We start from the raw sequence: 19,211 nt of genomic DNA, 5'->3' as shown, positions 1-19,211 counted from the left end.
TTTCAGTAGGATTGATATCATATGTCCTCTTATCTGTGTGAAAATCTCACTACCTCTCGTTCTGCAGTGATCGCAGCATAGCGCATCGAAAGCTCGTTCATGAAAACGCGCCTCGACTGTCTGCTTACCAGCATAATATATTGAAGTCTGGACTTCACCGTTATTCTAGCCTACCATTAGGGTACTACGGTAGTTGGACACAGCTGGGCGTCTGTTTTTCGTGTAGGCATATAATAATAACCATCGTGGTGTGACCATACACAAAAGCAATGGAAGAGCAGTCAAAGAAATCTGGTGCCGGTGAGTTATTTTATTTAGTTGTTGGCTTATGATTAATTCTGTAAATCGACTGCCGTAACAAGGTAGATTCGTGAAGCAATACGGCTAGATCATGCTGTCAGTGTTATGAGTGATGTAATAGTCCACCCCAGTACAATGTTGTCTTGAGGAAAACACGAAGTCCAGCAAAAATTTCGGAAATGTCTTTTCAGGCCACCCAATATGTTGTGGAAATATGTCATTTCAGTATTACTAAAAATAGCATGATCTCTTTCAACGAAATTGTGAGCTTTCGTTAGATCATGGTCTAACTACTTCAGATATAACTTAATCAAACAGCAATAATGAAGTTAGACCATGATCAAACGAAAGCTCACAAATATACTTACTATTTCCTTGAAAGAGACCATGTTATTTTTACTTATCACTTTATTACTATTTCGTTCAAGCATTCTTGTGGTGAGTACCACATACGGATCCGAAGTAGAAAGTAAACAACGAGAAAGTACCTGCAGTTCAATACACAGTATCCAAGTTCCCTCCGTCTTACTGGTTGAATGTTTCAGTCGAATACCGTGTTTTGTTTCATTGGGACAATTATCTGACATTGAGTTCGATATTTTAAATAGTAATACCCTATCTCATTTTTCAGAGCGGAAGAAACTAATTGTTGCAGTTATTTTTCTCTTGATTGTCATTGGCATAGTCGTAGCCATACTTGCGCTCCTTATGCAAGGTAATTGTATATTCAATCAAAGGATATTCACCTCGAGGGCCGACCATGGCAGTGATTAATTATTCTGGATATCAAATATTTGCCTTTGTGACTGTCTTTTTGTGATTCATCGCTGGTGCATCATAAGTTAGAAAACAAATATGTAATTTATATGGCAATATTTCACATTGTTTGATTGAAAAACATATATACCGTAATTGATTTCTTAGGAGATGAGTCGATTGATCCAAGATATTTTCAAAAAGCGTCATGTGAAGTTGAAAATCCATCACCAATAGAAGCAAATGCTTGCTTGAGTAGGTTTCTTCATTATCTTGAATATCGTTTACCATGTCAGTCGTGTTTAGAATCTATTATTTATTACTCAGTGTGGTCCAAGCCAAGGTTGCGAGATTAATGGGCCGCAAAAACTTTTGAGGAGGTCTCGCGGGCCGCAGTCGGAGAAAACCCAAAACTGATCAAAACATCACGAGTTTACTAAGAACGAGAGTTTACAGTTTTAATTCGTTTTATAAAGAAGATATATAAGCCTTTAGTTAAATTAAAATTGCTTCCCGAGAAATACCGTGGTTTTTTCGGGATCTTTTCTCGTGTTTGGTTTTGTAATGTTGCTTAAAATTATACTCTTTCGTGACAGATATTACTTGAAAACACACCAGACACTGTGGTTTAACGTTGTTGTGGGTAAGGAAATACGTTTACTCTCAGTTTACTTTGGTCACCTTTTTTCTACACATATTATATGATGAATTTATTACTTGTAGCGTGAGCAGGCCTAGTGCCACCGTCAAAAAACAATCAAGTCCGTCTAAGCTGGGACCTCGGACCCAGCAGATTAAAAAAAAAACGGGATCGCGTGGCGCTAAGTTAGTTCTGCGGTTCGTCACTGCCGTCACGTGGCCAACGCTTGTTTGGACCACCCTGATTTAGGTTATTTCACTTCCTTACGTATATTGTCATCTTTTGTTATTATATAGGCCTAGATCACTTGCTCACATCTTTTATTATAAAAGTTGGCCCGGTGGACAATAGGTTGCACAATACAGCAATTTGTATTCAGGGGCTGATTGTACGTTCGTTCCATCAGTTTGTGATACTTCTTGTCCATTCGACTATGAAACTGATCCCGTAACTAAATGTCAAGTTAGTTGCGAATGTGCACCTTCTGGACTTTATCAAGGGGATATCATGTTTGTTCCTCAACAGGTCAAAGCCATGTCCGAAGTAGGTATTCTTGTGTTGCACTTACGTACCAAATGAACAAACACTAGCAATTTGTTTGTATTCTTTCTCATATTTTCACATTCTGTCGGAAATAAATGAACTAGTTGCATGTAATTTATCATGCCCGTTGTGTGCAAATAAAGAAACCAATAGCTTGTGATAATATACAATGGAATTTCTGTCCTTCCGTTTGGGAAGAAAATTAATCTTAAGCTTACAAGTAGGACACTTGATATACAAAATGAGCGCTATCTTCAAATGTTAATCCTCTATCGTGTATTTTAAATACTCTAATTAGTGTAGCTACTTAGTTTGGAATGAATTTCTTTTCCAACTGCGGTAAACATTTCATAAGTGGGGGCATTTTATTACTTTTCAATTAGGACATTGATTGTAAAATATTAATGCATCTAAGTTTATTAATTAGAGTTCATATGTTTATCTATGTGAATTGTGAAATATCCAATCCAATGGTAGTGACTGTTGCATAATTTCTGTAGAGGTACGGATATGCCGATGAGGACGATTTTGATCTTTTTTATGGATCCACTGAATCTGATACTATATTATGGAACGAAAATGAAGTGAATGGAAGATATCAGATTGGATATGTTTACGAAACTACAATAAAGCCATGTGAGGTTTCATTATATTCATATGTATTGATAATTTGAGCTATAATTTTAAATTCGATTTTAATAATTTGAATTGCTATATTCTATTGTGAAACTTGCATTGTGATGAATTTTACTCAGCAATGTTTGGAAAAGATTTCACTTTAAAAGGTTTCTGATATATCACAAAGGTTTTTAAAAAATTGAGATTAGCTGGGTAATTAAACTGAAATGTTTGGATGCCTGGGCAACATATTTATTGCTGATGAGTTTTCAGGCCCCAAAATTGTTTCTAATTGTATATTGAAACAATGCTAATAAGTAAACACATTCGATATTTTGTGTATTCACACATGAAAAACAGGACCTGCAACCATGTTTTTTTATTCACATGATACCTTGTGGCGATATTAAGTCCTTTCACTTATTGTAATTCATTGAGTAGAAGTGCCTGATAATGCACTATATTTTTAAAACAATTGAAACTACCCATTACATTTGGAATTTATGTTACCAAAAAATTAAAAATTTCCCCTTGCTTAAAATGTCTTGCAACATGTTATATATAATTTGAATGTACTTGCCAAGAAACTACAAAAATTTTTTATTGAATCAAACACTTCTTGTTTGTTGCATTTGAAACAAGCTGTGGCAAAGAACATAGAAAAAGCTATGAAGATGATAGCAGAAGACACATGTATTGATTTTGTGCCTCATACAAATCAAGAACATTACATTAGGTTTGACATCACGGACGGATGTGCGTGAGTATCAATGAGATTTTTTCCAAAATTTCAATGAATTCTTTGACATAGATGTTCTTATTCATAACACATGAATTGTCACCAAACAACTTTTAAACACCCAAGTGCCCATTTCAGAAGTGACGATAGTTTGTAGTTCAATATTTTTTTGCTTTTCAGCCTCACCAGATTCACAGTATATTTTTTAGAGAAATATGAAATATGCTCAAATACAAAGTCATGCGCATTCAGAAATGAGGGAGACTTCTTTTAATCTTAATTTCTGCCATTGTATATTCTAAGCAAGTATGCATTCTTTTATTCAGATCATATGTTGGAATACTTAAAAACTCAAAGACCCCGCAGACTGTTTCAATAGGTTGGGGTTGTGACGAATCGGGAACTGTTCATCATGAGCTCAAGCATTTGCTCGGATTCGAGCATGAACATTGTAGAGCTGATAGAGATGCGTACCTTACAGTGAAATTGGAAAATGTTGAAGAGGGTAAGGTTTCTCAAGTGTTTCCTAATAAAAGCGAAATTTGTAAGCCCAGTTACATATTGAATATACATACGCAGCTAGACTTTTTAATTGATAACACTTTATTCAGTACAGAAATGAATTTTTAATCGGAGCTTTTTGATACAGATCTGTTTTAAGGTCATAATAGTTTTTTGCAAAAAATTTTTTTTCTGGTTTTATTCTCGTCCTTTCGACTGTTGTTTTTGTGTTCCTCCTCATGTTTTATTAAATCAAAAAGCCCCTATGTATCACTGGATGTTTGTTCAATTTGAAGGTCAAGTTGGAAACTTCTCATACGAAACGAAAATCTAATGTAACAAGTTTATGCAATATAATTGAAAGCATTAATAACGATACCATTTTATTTTATTGCAGGGAAATTTTTAAATTAATAGTTCATATATATACCAGTATATATACAGCTATTATACCAGTAGTTGCACGAGTGGGCATGTCAAAATTTGTGCATTCAGTATTGTCAAAATTGACCAGCACTACAGAATGACTAATTTGTTTCAATTTCTAGGTATGGAATACAACTTTGTTAAAATAGAAAAAGAAAATGCCATAATGATTGGAGTACCTTATGACATCACGTCACTGATGCAATACCCAAGTGGATCTTTCCTGAAATTCCCTGGAAGATATACGGTGGTGGAATATGGAACGGAATTGCCAATCAATTTAACTTTTTCGGGGACAAGATATACCGAATATGATGCATTTGAAATCAACCAACTTTATGGCTGCCTGGATTCTGTAACAACCGGTAAAAAATGGAGAAAACAGCTTCATCATATAGAAAACAGCACACATCATCCAGTCTGGTCATCCGCCATGATAAGTGATGGCCAGTCTTGATTATATTGATTTAGTTAGTTGATAGTCGGTACAATATTTGGTCACAGACCAACCTGTGATAATAAAGGAGTCAAACAATCTATCCACCTAAAATCATTTTCCACGGGGCTCCATTTTAAACATTGTTGGCTAAAACTAAATGGCCAAATTTTTTTCAAACACATGCCCGGAAACGAGTAGGATTCATGAATGTAAAATAATTTCAAATTAGTTATCTCATATCGCAGCAAACATTCTGTACTGGTTTTGTTTTTTGTCATTGTTCCTAAAATACGCACAATCGAGTTGAGCAGTTTTTGTTACTACATAACAATAACGCTTGATGTAGGCTGTACATAATTCACAATCACAACCGTAATTTAAATTTATATAAATTGCTAATGCTTCATTGTTCTTTAGCAACATGGACTGAATGGGGTGATTGGTCACCTTGTGATTCAACTTGTGAAAAAGGAGAAAAATATAAATATAGAAGATGTGAAAATGCTGAGGGAAAGCATGTCATTGGATGTCCTGGTACTGATGTTTATGATTAACTAGAAAATTTCTAGTCTGATATTACCAAACCAAGACATTTTTTAGATTAGGAATGGAAATAGACAAACATATATGATTAAATATTACGGATGATCATCCTATAATTTCAAACCCTGACTCATTTTATTTGTAATGAAAATCAAGGCTGGAAAGAACTACAGTGTTTCCAGGCTATTAGGTCGATATTTTGGACCCAAATTTTTTATCTGGTTTTGGGGGGGGGGGGGGGGGGGCTCGTCTCATTGGGCAGGTATGCTCATTTTATTTTGGTTATTTTTAGCAAGTCTTCTCAAACATGATTTGCGCAAGCTTCATATATGGGTTGATATATTTATTATATAATGTATCGCCAGAGTGTCTTTTAATCTAGATTATTTTATTAGCTTTGTACTGCCAGCTGTTATTTGTCTTATTCCTTCTATGTGGCGGGTACATTGAAGCACTCCCTGTTTATGCCTGATATCGTCACTTCAAAAAGAAAACGGCTACCAGGAGATAAAGTAATTTATTTATGACCCTCCTGATTTGCTAATTCAGAAAAAAACGACACCAGACTGAAAGCTAACTAACCCATGGATGTACAGCGCAGTACTTATCACACCATACCCATAGGTTATTTCAACAGTTCAGTTAATGGGTTGTTTAAAATAATTGAAATTACCGTTTTATTGTTAAGAATTAATGCTGTGAGTATTATTCTACCTGAAACAAACATGACCTGGTTCTAACCATATAAAATTATGAGCGCATATTAGTGCTTAACTGACCAACAAAGAAGCAATTTTTCAGCCCATCTTATAGGAGACCTATTTGGAAAAACCCTATTTTTTAGTGCTAAAAATGGTCTTCGTCTTATTTGCCAGGAAATATGGTATATATTAGAAGACTGGTATTCATATTTCATTTCTTCATTTTTGTATACTGTATTTAAAATTAGAATAGGCAGAGGGCTCTGGGTTAAATGCTAAAGAGGCTATCCTCAGCGATGACATTGCAATTTCATTAATGTTGCAAACTGCTCAATGCACAGTATATCCATATTTACACAACAGGCAATGTGACTTTAATTTTTGTGTATAATTACGATTCCTGCGCGGCTGATTTTGTCACCTAATCTATTCATTCACAGGAGAACCACTAATGATTGAACCTTGTTCTATACGAACATCTTGTCCACCAAAAAATATCTGGAAAGAATGGGGAGAGTGGGGTGAATGTGATGTCACAGAATCCCAAAGCTTTCGAATGAGGTGTGTATAGTCATAAACACTTACAACTTACAAACTCTTGATATTAGGTTCAATACTTGTGCTAACCACCTATCTCACAGTGTAATATATTGTACTGTCCATTCTGAACAGCATAAAATCGCTGTTGGACTAGTCACTTTCGCGCAACGAATTTTGATCTATACTGTGCAAACGCACTTTTAGTGCTACACAACTTGCCTAACCATCAAGAATAAAAATAACTAAATTAAAGGATGAATTTTGGGCCATTCTCGATATTATATTCGTGAGCAGTTTCATGTGGAATAACTATTCATCAACTAACCGATTGACTGAATTTAAAAATTGTATGACCTGTGATTCGTTTGATATGCGACTTAGGGTTAAGCGACTTATACTCAACACTATCTAATAGCCACAAGGATGAGCGTCGAATAAATTTTTCATCAATTCTGTGATCGCTTTCAACTTTCCAATCCATATTCTTAGTTAAGCGGTCGGGGCTGTGCTTTGATTCAACTTGTATGATAATAAAAAATAATTTACAATTCAATGTCACATATTTGATTAGGTCACGACGATGTGCTTTATTATTTGACGGATGTAAAGGCGGGATTGCAGTTAATATAGAAGATTGTCCTATGGAAATTGAGCCTACTAAAACTTGGGGACCCTGGAGTGAATGCTCTGGTACTTGTAATGGACAAAGAGTAAGGTGAATTTGTTTTGTATATATTCGTTATCTGTAAACTTGGAATAAATTTGCAAACATTAAATATCTGAAAACTATTGATTTTTATCTTAACTTTCCTGCAATTTCAAAGTCGAACACATTGAATATAAATATATATAGTATGTAGGGCTGTCCAAAAAATTGGAGGACTCCAAAATTTGGGTCTCGAAAACTGTTGAGTGTTAAAAGTAAAAATTGCAATCTCAATTCTGATGGATTCAGTTTTAAAAGGACATGTAAAGCCTGTAGATGCTATTTTAATCCTGTTCACTAGGGTTATATTTTTTTTGTGTAATTTTTAGCAAAATAATAACAACCATTAATATAGATAAAACTGTTGCTCAAATTCAAAATTACATTTAACAAATTCGAAGCTAGTTTGAAGACCATAATCTTATTAGTGTAAAACAGTCATCAAAATTCAAGAGTGCAATTATTTGTCTTGGTATATAGATGGATAATACAGTATTGCCAGAATGCCAGTATTGCCTGTTTCAGCTTCGAGTTGCCTGTACCAAGTTCCTATGATAACTAACTTAACAGCTTCAAATCGATTCTATTTATAGAATTATCGTTTCCTAGATTGCCTTTTTCTCCTTGTTCTCACTCAAAAACGTCATTACCGATAACTTATGTCAAGTTATGATGACCATGCAGGAAATGGCTAATCACGTGCCAACGGGCGGGCATTTAGAATGACATGTTTATCACAAAATGAAGGCGAGAGAAATATCGGGAAACCAATTAAGCCAGGAGCGAGAGTGGTCTAAACTCGAAGCGCCGCCGCTTGCCCGATAAAAAATGTCCTGCAAAGGTGGTTTCCGCTTTATGATTCGAAAATTAGCCAAAAACGATTCGAATAATTTGCGATTCGATTTGATTTCGAATATTTGGTTCGCTTGGACAGCTCTAATAATATGTATGTTTTCTGTACTTAAACATGTTAGATTTTGAGATTAGAATAGTAGGGGGGGAGGGGGGTTATTGAGCATATGGGGTTAATTGAGTACAATGTATATAAACCTCACTACCTTTTTTGTATGTTGAGTGAATGATTTGTACTTTGCAGCAACAATAGTTCATATCCAATACTTCCATTTCATTGCATATAGCTCACATGCCTAGCAATCATATAAATGTTTCAATTATTTGTATGTGAAATTCTGTCTGTTGGTGAAGAAAATTATTTTGGAAACTTTCCTATGACACTTCTCTGTTTGTAGAGACAAATGTTTATTGAAATATCTACAATAGGAATGTAAAAAAATAGCGGCTAGCACTGATCAAAATTTATTCGTCCGAGGTTTTGGATAATTTAGTGGTTTTGATTAGGGCTGGGCATTTACGAATACCTGATGATTTCAGAATCGGATCGAATATTTTTTTCAAATCGAATCTCAAATACCTGGGAGATATAAAATTGTATATAACTTTCTTATTGTATTAGGTCCTCCAGACACATAAATTACTGAAAACGTAGAACATATCACTCAGACATATTGCTGAGCGTTTACATACATTAAAAAAAAGTTTTCATCAATAATTCACTACAGAAAAGAGTCGTATGTCAGAATTGCGTTGAAAAATTAAAAAAAAAATAAGAAATTTACCTCGACCATTGGCGGAAAAAAAAAAAAGATGGCGGTGATTTGAAATTTTGCTCTAAACTGATTCGAATAATTTACTATTCGATTTGAAATGCCCAGCAATAGTTATGATAAGATGTATTGTGAAGTAACACGCAAAATGGCAACACATGCCTGTTTCGTATTAGGTAGGCAGTAACAGAAGAGAGCAATCTTTAAAGGACAAAAACTAGTAGCGCTACAAACAGCGTTTAGCAAATACAAAAGTTAATTGTTGCGCATAACTCTGGTTTAGAACAACTGCTCTAAGGCACAGATTGATGACTTGTTGAGACAAAATTTCAGAAGAAACCATATGTGCCTCGTGCAGTCAAGTTCCAACCAGATTGAGGCGTGTAGTGAAGGCAAAGGGAAGATATATCATAAAATAACAATGAATTTTATTATTTATCTTCATACTGCTATTTTCTGCAAAATAATTTTTTTCTTCTCTCACATTTATATCATAGATATTTTATAAACATTTGTCTACACTTGGTCTGATCACCCTGTATTTTCAAAACTTTTTGTGATGCCTTTTAGTACTTTAGTATAGACCAGGGCTTCCCAAACTAGGGGCCACGGCCCTGCAAGGGGCCACGGCCCTGCAAGGGGCCGCGAAACAAATTTAAATCCAGCAATTGTCTCACACACAACTATCCTTGCATGGGATCAAAATCTGCTATCTCACTCAGGGTAATCAGAAGTGCGATGCTAAGCTTATTTCTAACGCTGAGCCCGGGTGTTTTTCATAAGGAATAGGGGATTTTTCTGTTGCGACCACGTACAACAGAGGTCGGCAACCTTTTGTCGTTCGCGGATCAAAATTAAGGGTTGTGAGTCATTGGCGTTCCGCAAAGTTGAAAACCGAAAGGATGATACTTTTTATAATAAAATTGAAGCAGTGATAAAAATCACGAATAGAATATAGATTTATTTTCTCATTGCATTGCATTTCGAAAAATTCCATTTGAATATTTTCGGCAACATGTTGCTGCTGTTGGCTATCTTCTTTGTTAGTTGATGTTGTCTAGTTTACTACTTTGATATATATTGGGCTCCTACTATCTAGACTCCGATATAAATTAATTATATTAATCAGAAGTTATACGTGCTCAAATTGGGAGCTCCTGTTAATTTTATGTAACAGATTAACTCAATATCCATCCTTTAGTATTATTTTATTGCTCCGGTTAAACAAATTACGATCGACAATTACAAGAAATTATAAAACACGACTTAAATCATAAAATATAAATTGTACCTTATATAGCATTGTCCATAAGATAACAGCAAAATTAACTAGAACAGCTAACCTTTCTTCCACCACTCTATTTTCTTTGTCCCGATCAGTCTATTTAAATGGAATTGGGGGTTTCTCAATTTAGTGGACTTTTTCGGGAAGAAGGTTTTTCCTCAACCAATCAAATTCTAGTTTGTCTTGTTTTTGATAGGAGGAATTTAGGATGTGCACCATAATTTCTTATTTTATAGGCACTATTATTTAGGTCAAATCTTGTAAAGTTTATGAAATGACCCAGTTTTGGTTTAAAAATAGCGATGATTTCATTGTCCCATGTGTATGAATCTTTTTATGTTCGAGGAAATTTACAGGTGCTAAGTCGAAAGTCAAGTTTTTAAGATTAATTGGGGTAATATTCGATGATTTAAAGTGTCAAATTGCAAATTTGTTACAAACCCTTTGCACTTAGCATCAACTTTTCTGCGTTTTGTTGCCATTTGTCTAATTGAATTAAATTATTACTCATTACTCAACTCAGCTTGTTAGATTATAATATAATTTAGTCTACTCACAATAAATTCTGTCATGTAAAGTATATATTTGTCAAAACAGCTGTTTTGTTACTATAATTCAGTGAAGCAGCGCGGGTCGGATTATATTACTCTGCATGACGAATTTCGCAAAGTTTAAACCCCCGATAAAGGGTGAGCTTCCACTATGGCTCAGTTGGGATAAGATATAGTAGGCCTATGCATGATAAATCTATTTAGTATATCCGAGAGCATTCATTCAATGTTTTAAGATGCAGGCATTCATAGCAATGTGGTGAATTTACAACTAATTGTATTTCAAAACGAGTTATATTTAGTCACAGATTAAATACAACAATCTACAATACACTTACCGTATATTTCTTTGTATTCTGGAATGAGAATTTGGGCCTTAATTCTTCGAGAAATGAGACAACATACTAATAATTAATAATTTATCTTTGTCATCAGAGGAAAACTATGTAATGGTCAACCTTGTCCTGATGGAATACCTCACTATGGCTTCTGCAATACTGAATGTGGAGCTCTACCTACAACTGGGAAAGCAACATGGAGTCAGTGGACGGAATGTACTGAAACCTGTGATGGTATACGCACCAGGTGATGTTTGTTTTTATTTAAAGTGAATTTCCTTGGACCAATGTCATGTACACTCAGAGATACTACATCAAGCGATTGTTCAATTGCTGAGAGCTAAGAGAAAAAACTAGGGTGTGTGTTACTCAGCAGTCTATACCAATTGATGTAAGACTTGAACAAATTCATCATAATAATCTGACAGAGTACTATATATACTTCATTATAAATAACAGATATGATAAATAAACAATAATGATTAAAGTAAGTAATAATATTAATTTACATTTAAAATAAGGTTATCTCTTTTATGACATGATTTCTGTTTTGGTTATATTTTTTCCAGAAGTGCAATATCTTTTTCTGAACGAAGCTTTTGACAAGCAGCTAGTGGTTCCTGGAAAGAAGATATTTGTAAAAATGATTACAATTTTCCCCATTTCAGCATGCTTGAATATTTTCACTCATTGTGAGTGTGAGTCTTACATCCAAGGTTTTTACACTGCCATGTTGGTGTTGCTTTGGACAATATGCTAATCACTGGGACACATTAAATCAATATTTGTTCTGATTTATCTTTTTTGCAGGCAAAGATTGTGTGGAGATACGTTTTGTGAAGGGTCGTCTCCTGTGAATGAAGGATGCGGTGTAGGAAGATGTGGGCATCGAAATTGGATGTGGAGTCAGTGGAATGAGTGCTCTGCTACCTGTGAAGGAATGCAAACCAGGTTAGTGTCAGATTCTGAAATTGGATAAGATAAGGTTGTTAGGCTATATATATATATATATAGTGAATCACGCAGTCCGATTTACTTGTGATAAAACTGGCCGGTTGCATTGACAGTGATGTTTAAGAAAGCAACGCTCACTTGTGGTATGAATTATCCTGCATCGTTTTCTAACAAAGTTTTGAACTACAATAAACTTCTCATATTTAGATGAAATTTTTATATTTATCATGTGGAGGAAGAAAGTCTTTATCTCCTCTCGCAGAGCACCAAGAAATTATAAGATAAAATTGGTGGGTGGTTTCAAAAAAAATTTAGCCCGTGGTAAAATTAAAAAGTTTGCTGAAAAATTTCAAATGACAAATTAAGCCGAAGGTTAACATTATTGAACGGTTAACGCAAATGGCACGCTTTCCAGACTGGAACTAGGCTTGTCTGTCTGTTTAAATTGCAAGGCCTATTTGTCGCTAGTTGGGAGACAAATTTATGACTCAGATTTGCCAAAGTACAGCCGAAATTTTCATTGGGACCAATTGAGAAATCATTTTAATCCCTGCACTCCGAAGAAGCTGTTCCGCGTAACACAGTTTGAGAAAAGCTGCTCTACCGCATGATTATTCATTCCCCAAAGGATTCAAACTTGCGAACCCGTGTAGAGTAAATCAGGAGTGCAATGACAAGCATCTGTGACAACTGCCAATTCCATTGCGATCCAATATTTTCAATATTTTTTTATGAATCTAGGCGTAAAATATGTGTATCGGGAGAATGCCCAGGCGAAGAATCAAGAGAATGTAATTCTAATTCATGCTCGGCAACTGAAGGTTCTTCATATTCATCAACATTGTACACAACAACAACAACACCTGGATCATATTCATCAATATTGTACACAACAACAACCCCGGAATCATATTTATCAACATTGTACACAACAACGACAACAACAACCACACCTGAAAATGCAGGAGATTGGGGGCTTTGGGCGAGTTGTTCAGCTACTTGTGATGGCACGAGGGTCAGGTAAGAAAAATAATAAAGTATAAATCTTCTATATTGGAGTATTCACCGTTCATATAGAACAGTGATTCTCAACCTTTTTGTCTTTGCAAACCCTCCTGGTGCTCTCAAAGCGGTCCCGTACCCTCAAAATTTTTTTATTTGAAATTTAGTTTATAGCTTAAACAGCAACCTAATGTTCCATACAGAAGATTTAACCAAGTCAAAAATAGCACCAAACTAGTGGAAGTTTTCATTTATTTTGTCAAATCGAATACACTTAATGGTATTTCTGCTGTTGCATATCAGAAACAAGTCTTGAAATACGTGGTCGTGTTTTTCATAACGATAAACGCATATCGTCTTCGATGTGTAGTTGGTTATGAGCCTTGGATTTGATATGAACGAGAGCAGAAAATCCACATTCACAAAGGTGAGTGGAGGCAAATGGAACAATAACACGTAATGCTTCCATCGATACTTCTGGGTACGACGGCAAAATGGCGCACCAAAACTTAGAAAGTGATTTTTCAGATGAAGACACTTTACCATCTTCAGAGCACGAGGCTTAACAATCGTTTCTCCCAGCGTATGAGGCTTTTTTTGCTTTGCAATTTGTATTGACACTTCAAAAGAAGCCTCTATGCTTGCAGTGCTTTGCTGTTGAAAATAACCACTAGCATCCAGTTTTCAAAGACAATTCAAGTCTTTGGAAGAATGACAAATCTTTTTCGGTATTCTCTGGGCGTGTCTGCTGCAAGTGAGGCTTAAGCTTTGATGGCTTCATTGCTTCTTTGCTGAGGACAGCATAACATAAAACACATTGCGGTTTTTCCTTGCCACCCTCTGACACTCAGGTAAACCCATTTTCAAGATAACTTTCTGAGTACTTTCTTGATTTAGCCATGCTGGTTAAGTTTTAGTAAGCAACACAATCTCCTTTGTTACACGTTGGCTGTAGAACAACCAGCTAATTCGCTTCAAATGAAAATGTGACCAGTGACCACATGCCCTCGAAATCACTGTAGCAGCTGCGTTCTCGTATTTATCATTGTGATGTCATAACACGTATTTGTCACAATAGGTCTACCGGAGATAAATCAAAATACTTTATGTAGGCTATTGTCATAGGCAGCATATGTTCGAGCGGGCCGAGCATATTACAAAAAATACAATATTAAACTGCAAATAATTTCCTAAAATCTTAATTTAATTGTGGACCCCCTGGAAAAGCTTCGCGGACCCCCGGTTGAGAACCACTGATATAGAAAATATAGTGACTGGAAAAAAATGAAATATCTCTCAGTTTTCCAACAGGTGATAGTAAGTTATTTTTAATGTTGAGTGGTTGAGTTTCATAATTAGTTGTTTATTACATATCAGTTACAAATTCAAGTAATGAATTATTTGTGCAATCCAGGCAAAGAACATGCAGGACATTCTGTTATAATCCTGAAACAGAAACAGAGGATTGTAACGTTGGATTGTGTAGCTCAGACAGAGGGGCAGATGGAACAGATGAGAGTGAGGATTTATTTTAGATTATTTATCTAACAAAGAAAAAATTATACTGCTAATCAAAGGAAACAAGTTAGCTGCTTATTGCTGAATTTTGTGAATTTTTTCATAATACTACCTTTACTGCAGTTTACAGTTCTTTGATACTTCTCGATTAAAACTTCGTTTCAACTACTGGTTTTAATCAGAGATCTGTTTCACCATTTTAAAGTAAAAACTATCGAATTTAAGCTTTTTTGAAGTTTTATAAAAGATTATATACAAACTTCACAAAAGGCCAAATATTGATCTATGAGTATTTTATTAAGATAATATCAAAATTCCTTTCAGATACGAGTTTATTTGATGTAAAGGAAGACAGTGTACCAAATTTATGTGGTGGGGCAGGCAGTCAGTGGTACTTCGGAGATTTTAATGGAGATGGAAGAACTGACGCAGTTTGTATTGAATTAGATGGAAATGTGTAAGTCATATTCTTGCTTGATTTTATAAAATTGGCTAAAAAAGATCACACACACCTATTTATTCTCACAGTAGAAAAAATTATTATTAGGAGACTTTAACAAAATTTTCGAAGACAACTGAAGCGAGCATAGTTTTAAAACTGAGAACTTTGTGAAAGATTGTGAAAATGCTACAGATTGTAAATTTGAGCTTTCCACTTTTTTTATTTTTAAGAGAATTTGTTGAAGCTAAGTTACATACGCGTACTCAGAAGTAAAGGATGTTAGTCTTGGAGCGAATATCAATGGCTACTGAAACTATTTAGAATTATTGCATAACATTATGATTTAGTAAGTGCTGATAAAAGAGAGACTTGAAAACGTTCAATGCATTCAAGAAAACTTCGATAAGGTGATGAATTTCCTAGACTGAGATTTTTTGTTGTCTGGCTGGTACACTGACAATAACTGAATAAGGTCGTCACATCCAACAAGTGTGACGACTGAAACCTTTTCTTCATTGATATTTGATCCTAATTTATGAAATCCACTTGTATAAGATTTTTTATTGGTTGATGACACCACCTAATATTTCAGTGCAATTGGACATACAACGACTTCTGGTTCCATGACAGAACTACATTGGAAAGGTCGAATTTCACCTTGTGCCAGTGCAGATATTTACTTCGGAGACATTAATGGGGATAGAAGAGATGATTTTGTTTGTAAAGACAGCGTAAGAAGGTGATCATTATGGTTTTAGGAAAATTCGCTGAAGGAATTTGCCATAGGGAATCTCGCAGCAGAAAATTTTGCCGCATAGGAAAAATTGCAGCATGAAAAATCGTCGCAAGAGCATTTCGCTGTATAACAAGTATTTGTAATAAAAACAGTTAGGTTTTTGAAGTACCTACTTATTTAAAAAAGATTTGTTATTTAGGAGCATACCCCAACCCAGGGCTTCCAAAACTAGGGGGCGCTGCCCCGCAAGGGCCCCGGAAACGAATTTTAGGGGCCGCAAAGAGAACACCAATTCTACACAAGTACTATATTTATTTAAATTTTTACTTAAAAATTGCTAAAAGTGGGCACGAAAACTAAGAGATTCGTGTTAAATATTAACTTATCTATGATTGAATATTTTACATAGTTCAATTTCAAACGATCTGTATATGAATCAATAGCCCCATTTTACCTTTGTCACGTAGGATATATTGTGACGTAACAATAGATGTAAACCATTGCTGCAATTTCGTAGGCTGCAGTTTATTCATTTGCTCTTACCGAGTTTAGCTAACATGGGTGATTTTGTTCACTATTTTAAAGAAAAACCAGGTAGTGATAAAGAAGACAAGTTAACCTTTTGCCTTTATTCTTCAGGCCTAAATGTTTATAAACTTTAAAAGGCTTAAAGTACACATTAACGATCACAAAATTGTGTTTTATTTGAAAGCAGCATTTTTTCGGGTAAGTGCGTCGTGAGTTTTTTCCTGATAATTTCGCGCCACACGAATCGTTGTCTCATGCCAAATTTGATCATTAAAAGTGAGTAACAATGCCGGAATAGGACCATGCCGTCGGTGGCCAAACATCGTAATTCATTATAATTGAGGCCTGCATCAACAAACAGCGAGCTACGACAGGACTTGCTGTGCGGCAAAAGGAAGTCGCACCCATCACACTGATGAGTGAGGTTCATTTGAATAAATGCGTGTTTGTTTTTGTTATCTATAGGCCCACTGTAAGATGAAAATTCACTGTATCATAGGGTGAACAGGGGCCGCGAAATATTTCGACTAATAAAAGGGGCCGCGAGCTCAAAAGTTTGCGCCATCTTGGTGCGCATACTTCAGGAGGTCCCAATTATTAATATGTACTAACACAAATTAACCTACGCATGGCGACTATAGACACACATACCGGTAATCATCTTTTTTATGTGCATTGTTGGTCTTTTGTAGCCATGAGCTTGTGCAAAGGTTGCGAAGCATTCGAAACATGCTCAGCATCTCATTACCATCCGTAGGTTTAAATCAATAAGTGTTTGGCTCCTATCGTCGGGGAGTGGTTCAAGTCCGTACCTCTTAAGCTAGTAACCAATTAACTATTCCCATGTAACTCAAAGACGATATAGGAGTCAGTGATTCATAATATGATTTAGTTGACTATCCTCTCACCCTAAATATAAAAAGCTCATTCTGTCGTTTTGTATGAGCTTTTCAAATTCAAGCTAGTTCTAGGTTTCATAAATTCACAAAAACTGGAGATGAATAACATATTAAAAGATATTATCTGGCTGGAGATATAACATAACCAATCTACACAAAGTACATTATAATCAATATAGTAAATTCTTAATTTCAGGAACATAAAGCTGCTATTTAAACCTTTTGATATCACAGTTTATGAGATCGCTTGGTGTTTGTAAAGTTGCATGACACGCAATATGCGCTCATATCTTATTTTTTCCAACAGAAAGCTAATCATCAGATACACAACAGAAGCTGGCGTGTTTGGAGACAAGGAGGTTGATGGCGGAAGCTTCTGCACCGATCCTTCAGATAACCTATTTGCATTGGACGTAGATGGAACGAGAACAATGGACCTACTCTGCCATTTCGCAGATAGTCATATAGAATTAAGACTGAATTCGAACTTTCGACCTTTCTAGATTATTCTGTATTGGCACTCTGTTGAAGATGAAAAAGGCATTTATGAAATAATGATGAGATTACTAAGTAGCAATAGAACTTCCGAGTTTTTGTATATCAATATATATAATATTCGAATGTTGACTGATATTTATTAAATACAATTCACGAGGAACTTGATAAAAAAGTCTGAGTACTTTATTAATAGATCTATGCGATAAGTATAAACACTTTCACACATGACAGTGCCATCAAAAATTTGCATCGGGTATGGGATTAGTTACCAGTAATTTGTTTCAGAAGCAGGGACTTATTGCTGGAGAAAGCAGAAAAACCACCCTACAACGCAAGGAGATCAATAATTCTCCATCTAGCACATAAATATCCCCCTAGACCAGGTGCATACTATTTAAGTAATATTCGCTTTTAAACGGATGGTATCAGAGTACATAAAGTGACAATAGTCACATAGAAACTCACAACGCTGTATCAAGAAGTTAAATAGCGAGAGTATGCGATTTCCTGAGCCATGTAAATTTTTGGCCACTTTACACGGATATGTTTAAACATATTCTCTTCTTTCAATTCAAAATTGATCTTCGTGGAATTGTTGCTGTAGTTAAAGGTTGGGTTGCCTTGCTATATTACTCTTTTCGTTGCAAAACTATGCTTCGGGTGAGTGAAAATCTGTAAATTAATATTTATTTCAGAAAATGTTATAAATATTATTGTTAATTAAATTCAAATTATTTTGTCTTGAGAGCAATTGGGGATCATCGGATCCGTATTTGAACAGCTCGGAAGTAAGGTTTCGACTTGTATTTGGAATATTGTAAATTTATTGAAACAGATCACTATGCTGTCACAGATAACGACTTGATTGATATATTATTTTAGTTATTAATTCAACTCCAGGTATTCCGGTGAGGGAGGTTGTTGGAAATAGTCGGGCATTGTCCTTAAATGATTCACGCCTGCAGTTTTTTTTTCGTATCTACGCGTGAAATCGAAGCATTTTCTATAGAGCATTGATTTATTATTACTTACATTGGATTCTTATTTCAGAATTTCTTCTTGGCTGCAATTTTCATAAATGCTGTGGGCTGTGCAGCGCCGGATTAACCAGTAAACAATATAAGTACGTGCTTAGGGCACCAAGCACAATGGGGCACCACAAAAAATTTATAGCTCAATTTTCAATTGTGCATCAGTGTTGGTCAGGCGGCTCAGTTATTCTCTTAAAAACGATGGGACCAATTGCTTGTTGGCTAAAGATTGTTGTTTCCGCTAGAACTAGGCTATTTATTTTTTTGGGGGTCTAATGCGATTTGGTTTCACTCCGAAGTTATACTGACGGCATCATCAAAATTTACGCTATCGCATTTCGGACATCTATAG

General features: G+C 35.3%; 1 protein-coding gene across 1 annotated transcript; it reads left to right on the top strand.

The window, feature by feature from the left end:
- Positions 1 to 17: 17 nt before the first annotated feature.
- Positions 18 to 17,951, top strand: LOC120333889 (uncharacterized). The gene is made up of 18 exons (XM_039401281.2): positions 18 to 300; positions 932 to 1,015; positions 1,225 to 1,311; positions 2,076 to 2,239; positions 2,740 to 2,875; positions 3,500 to 3,617; positions 3,923 to 4,101; positions 4,646 to 4,888; positions 5,380 to 5,496; positions 6,647 to 6,767; positions 7,318 to 7,461; positions 11,349 to 11,498; positions 12,062 to 12,202; positions 12,947 to 13,225; positions 14,622 to 14,725; positions 15,050 to 15,182; positions 15,760 to 15,906; positions 17,638 to 17,951. Exons 1-18 carry the CDS (start codon positions 270 to 272, stop codon positions 17,831 to 17,833), a joined length of 2,574 nt encoding a protein of 857 aa, XP_039257215.2. The 5' UTR covers positions 18 to 269; the 3' UTR covers positions 17,834 to 17,951.
- The last annotated feature ends 1,260 nt before the right edge of the window (positions 17,952 to 19,211 follow it).

This window comes from Styela clava, chromosome 15, assembly GCF_964204865.1.
Source record: "Styela clava chromosome 15, kaStyClav1.hap1.2, whole genome shotgun sequence".
NCBI lineage: Eukaryota > Metazoa > Chordata > Ascidiacea > Stolidobranchia > Styelidae > Styela > Styela clava.
The sequence above is the reverse complement of the archived record's forward strand: the minus strand, read 5'-3'. Positions and strand labels throughout refer to the sequence as shown.

What these genes read in the sequence shown, in the direction of transcription:
- LOC120333889 (XM_039401281.2), top strand. Translation starts at nt 270, where the DNA reads ATGGAAGAGCAGTCAAAGAAATCTGGTGCCG. An exon ending in AGGTCAAAGCCATGTCCGAA is followed by an intron (nt 2,240 to 2,739) that starts GTAGGTATTCTT and finishes TAATTTCTGTAG; the next exon opens with AGGTACGGATATGCCGATGA. An exon ending in TGTGATGGCACGAGGGTCAG is followed by an intron (nt 13,226 to 14,621) that starts GTAAGAAAAATA and finishes TGTGCAATCCAG; the next exon opens with GCAAAGAACATGCAGGACAT.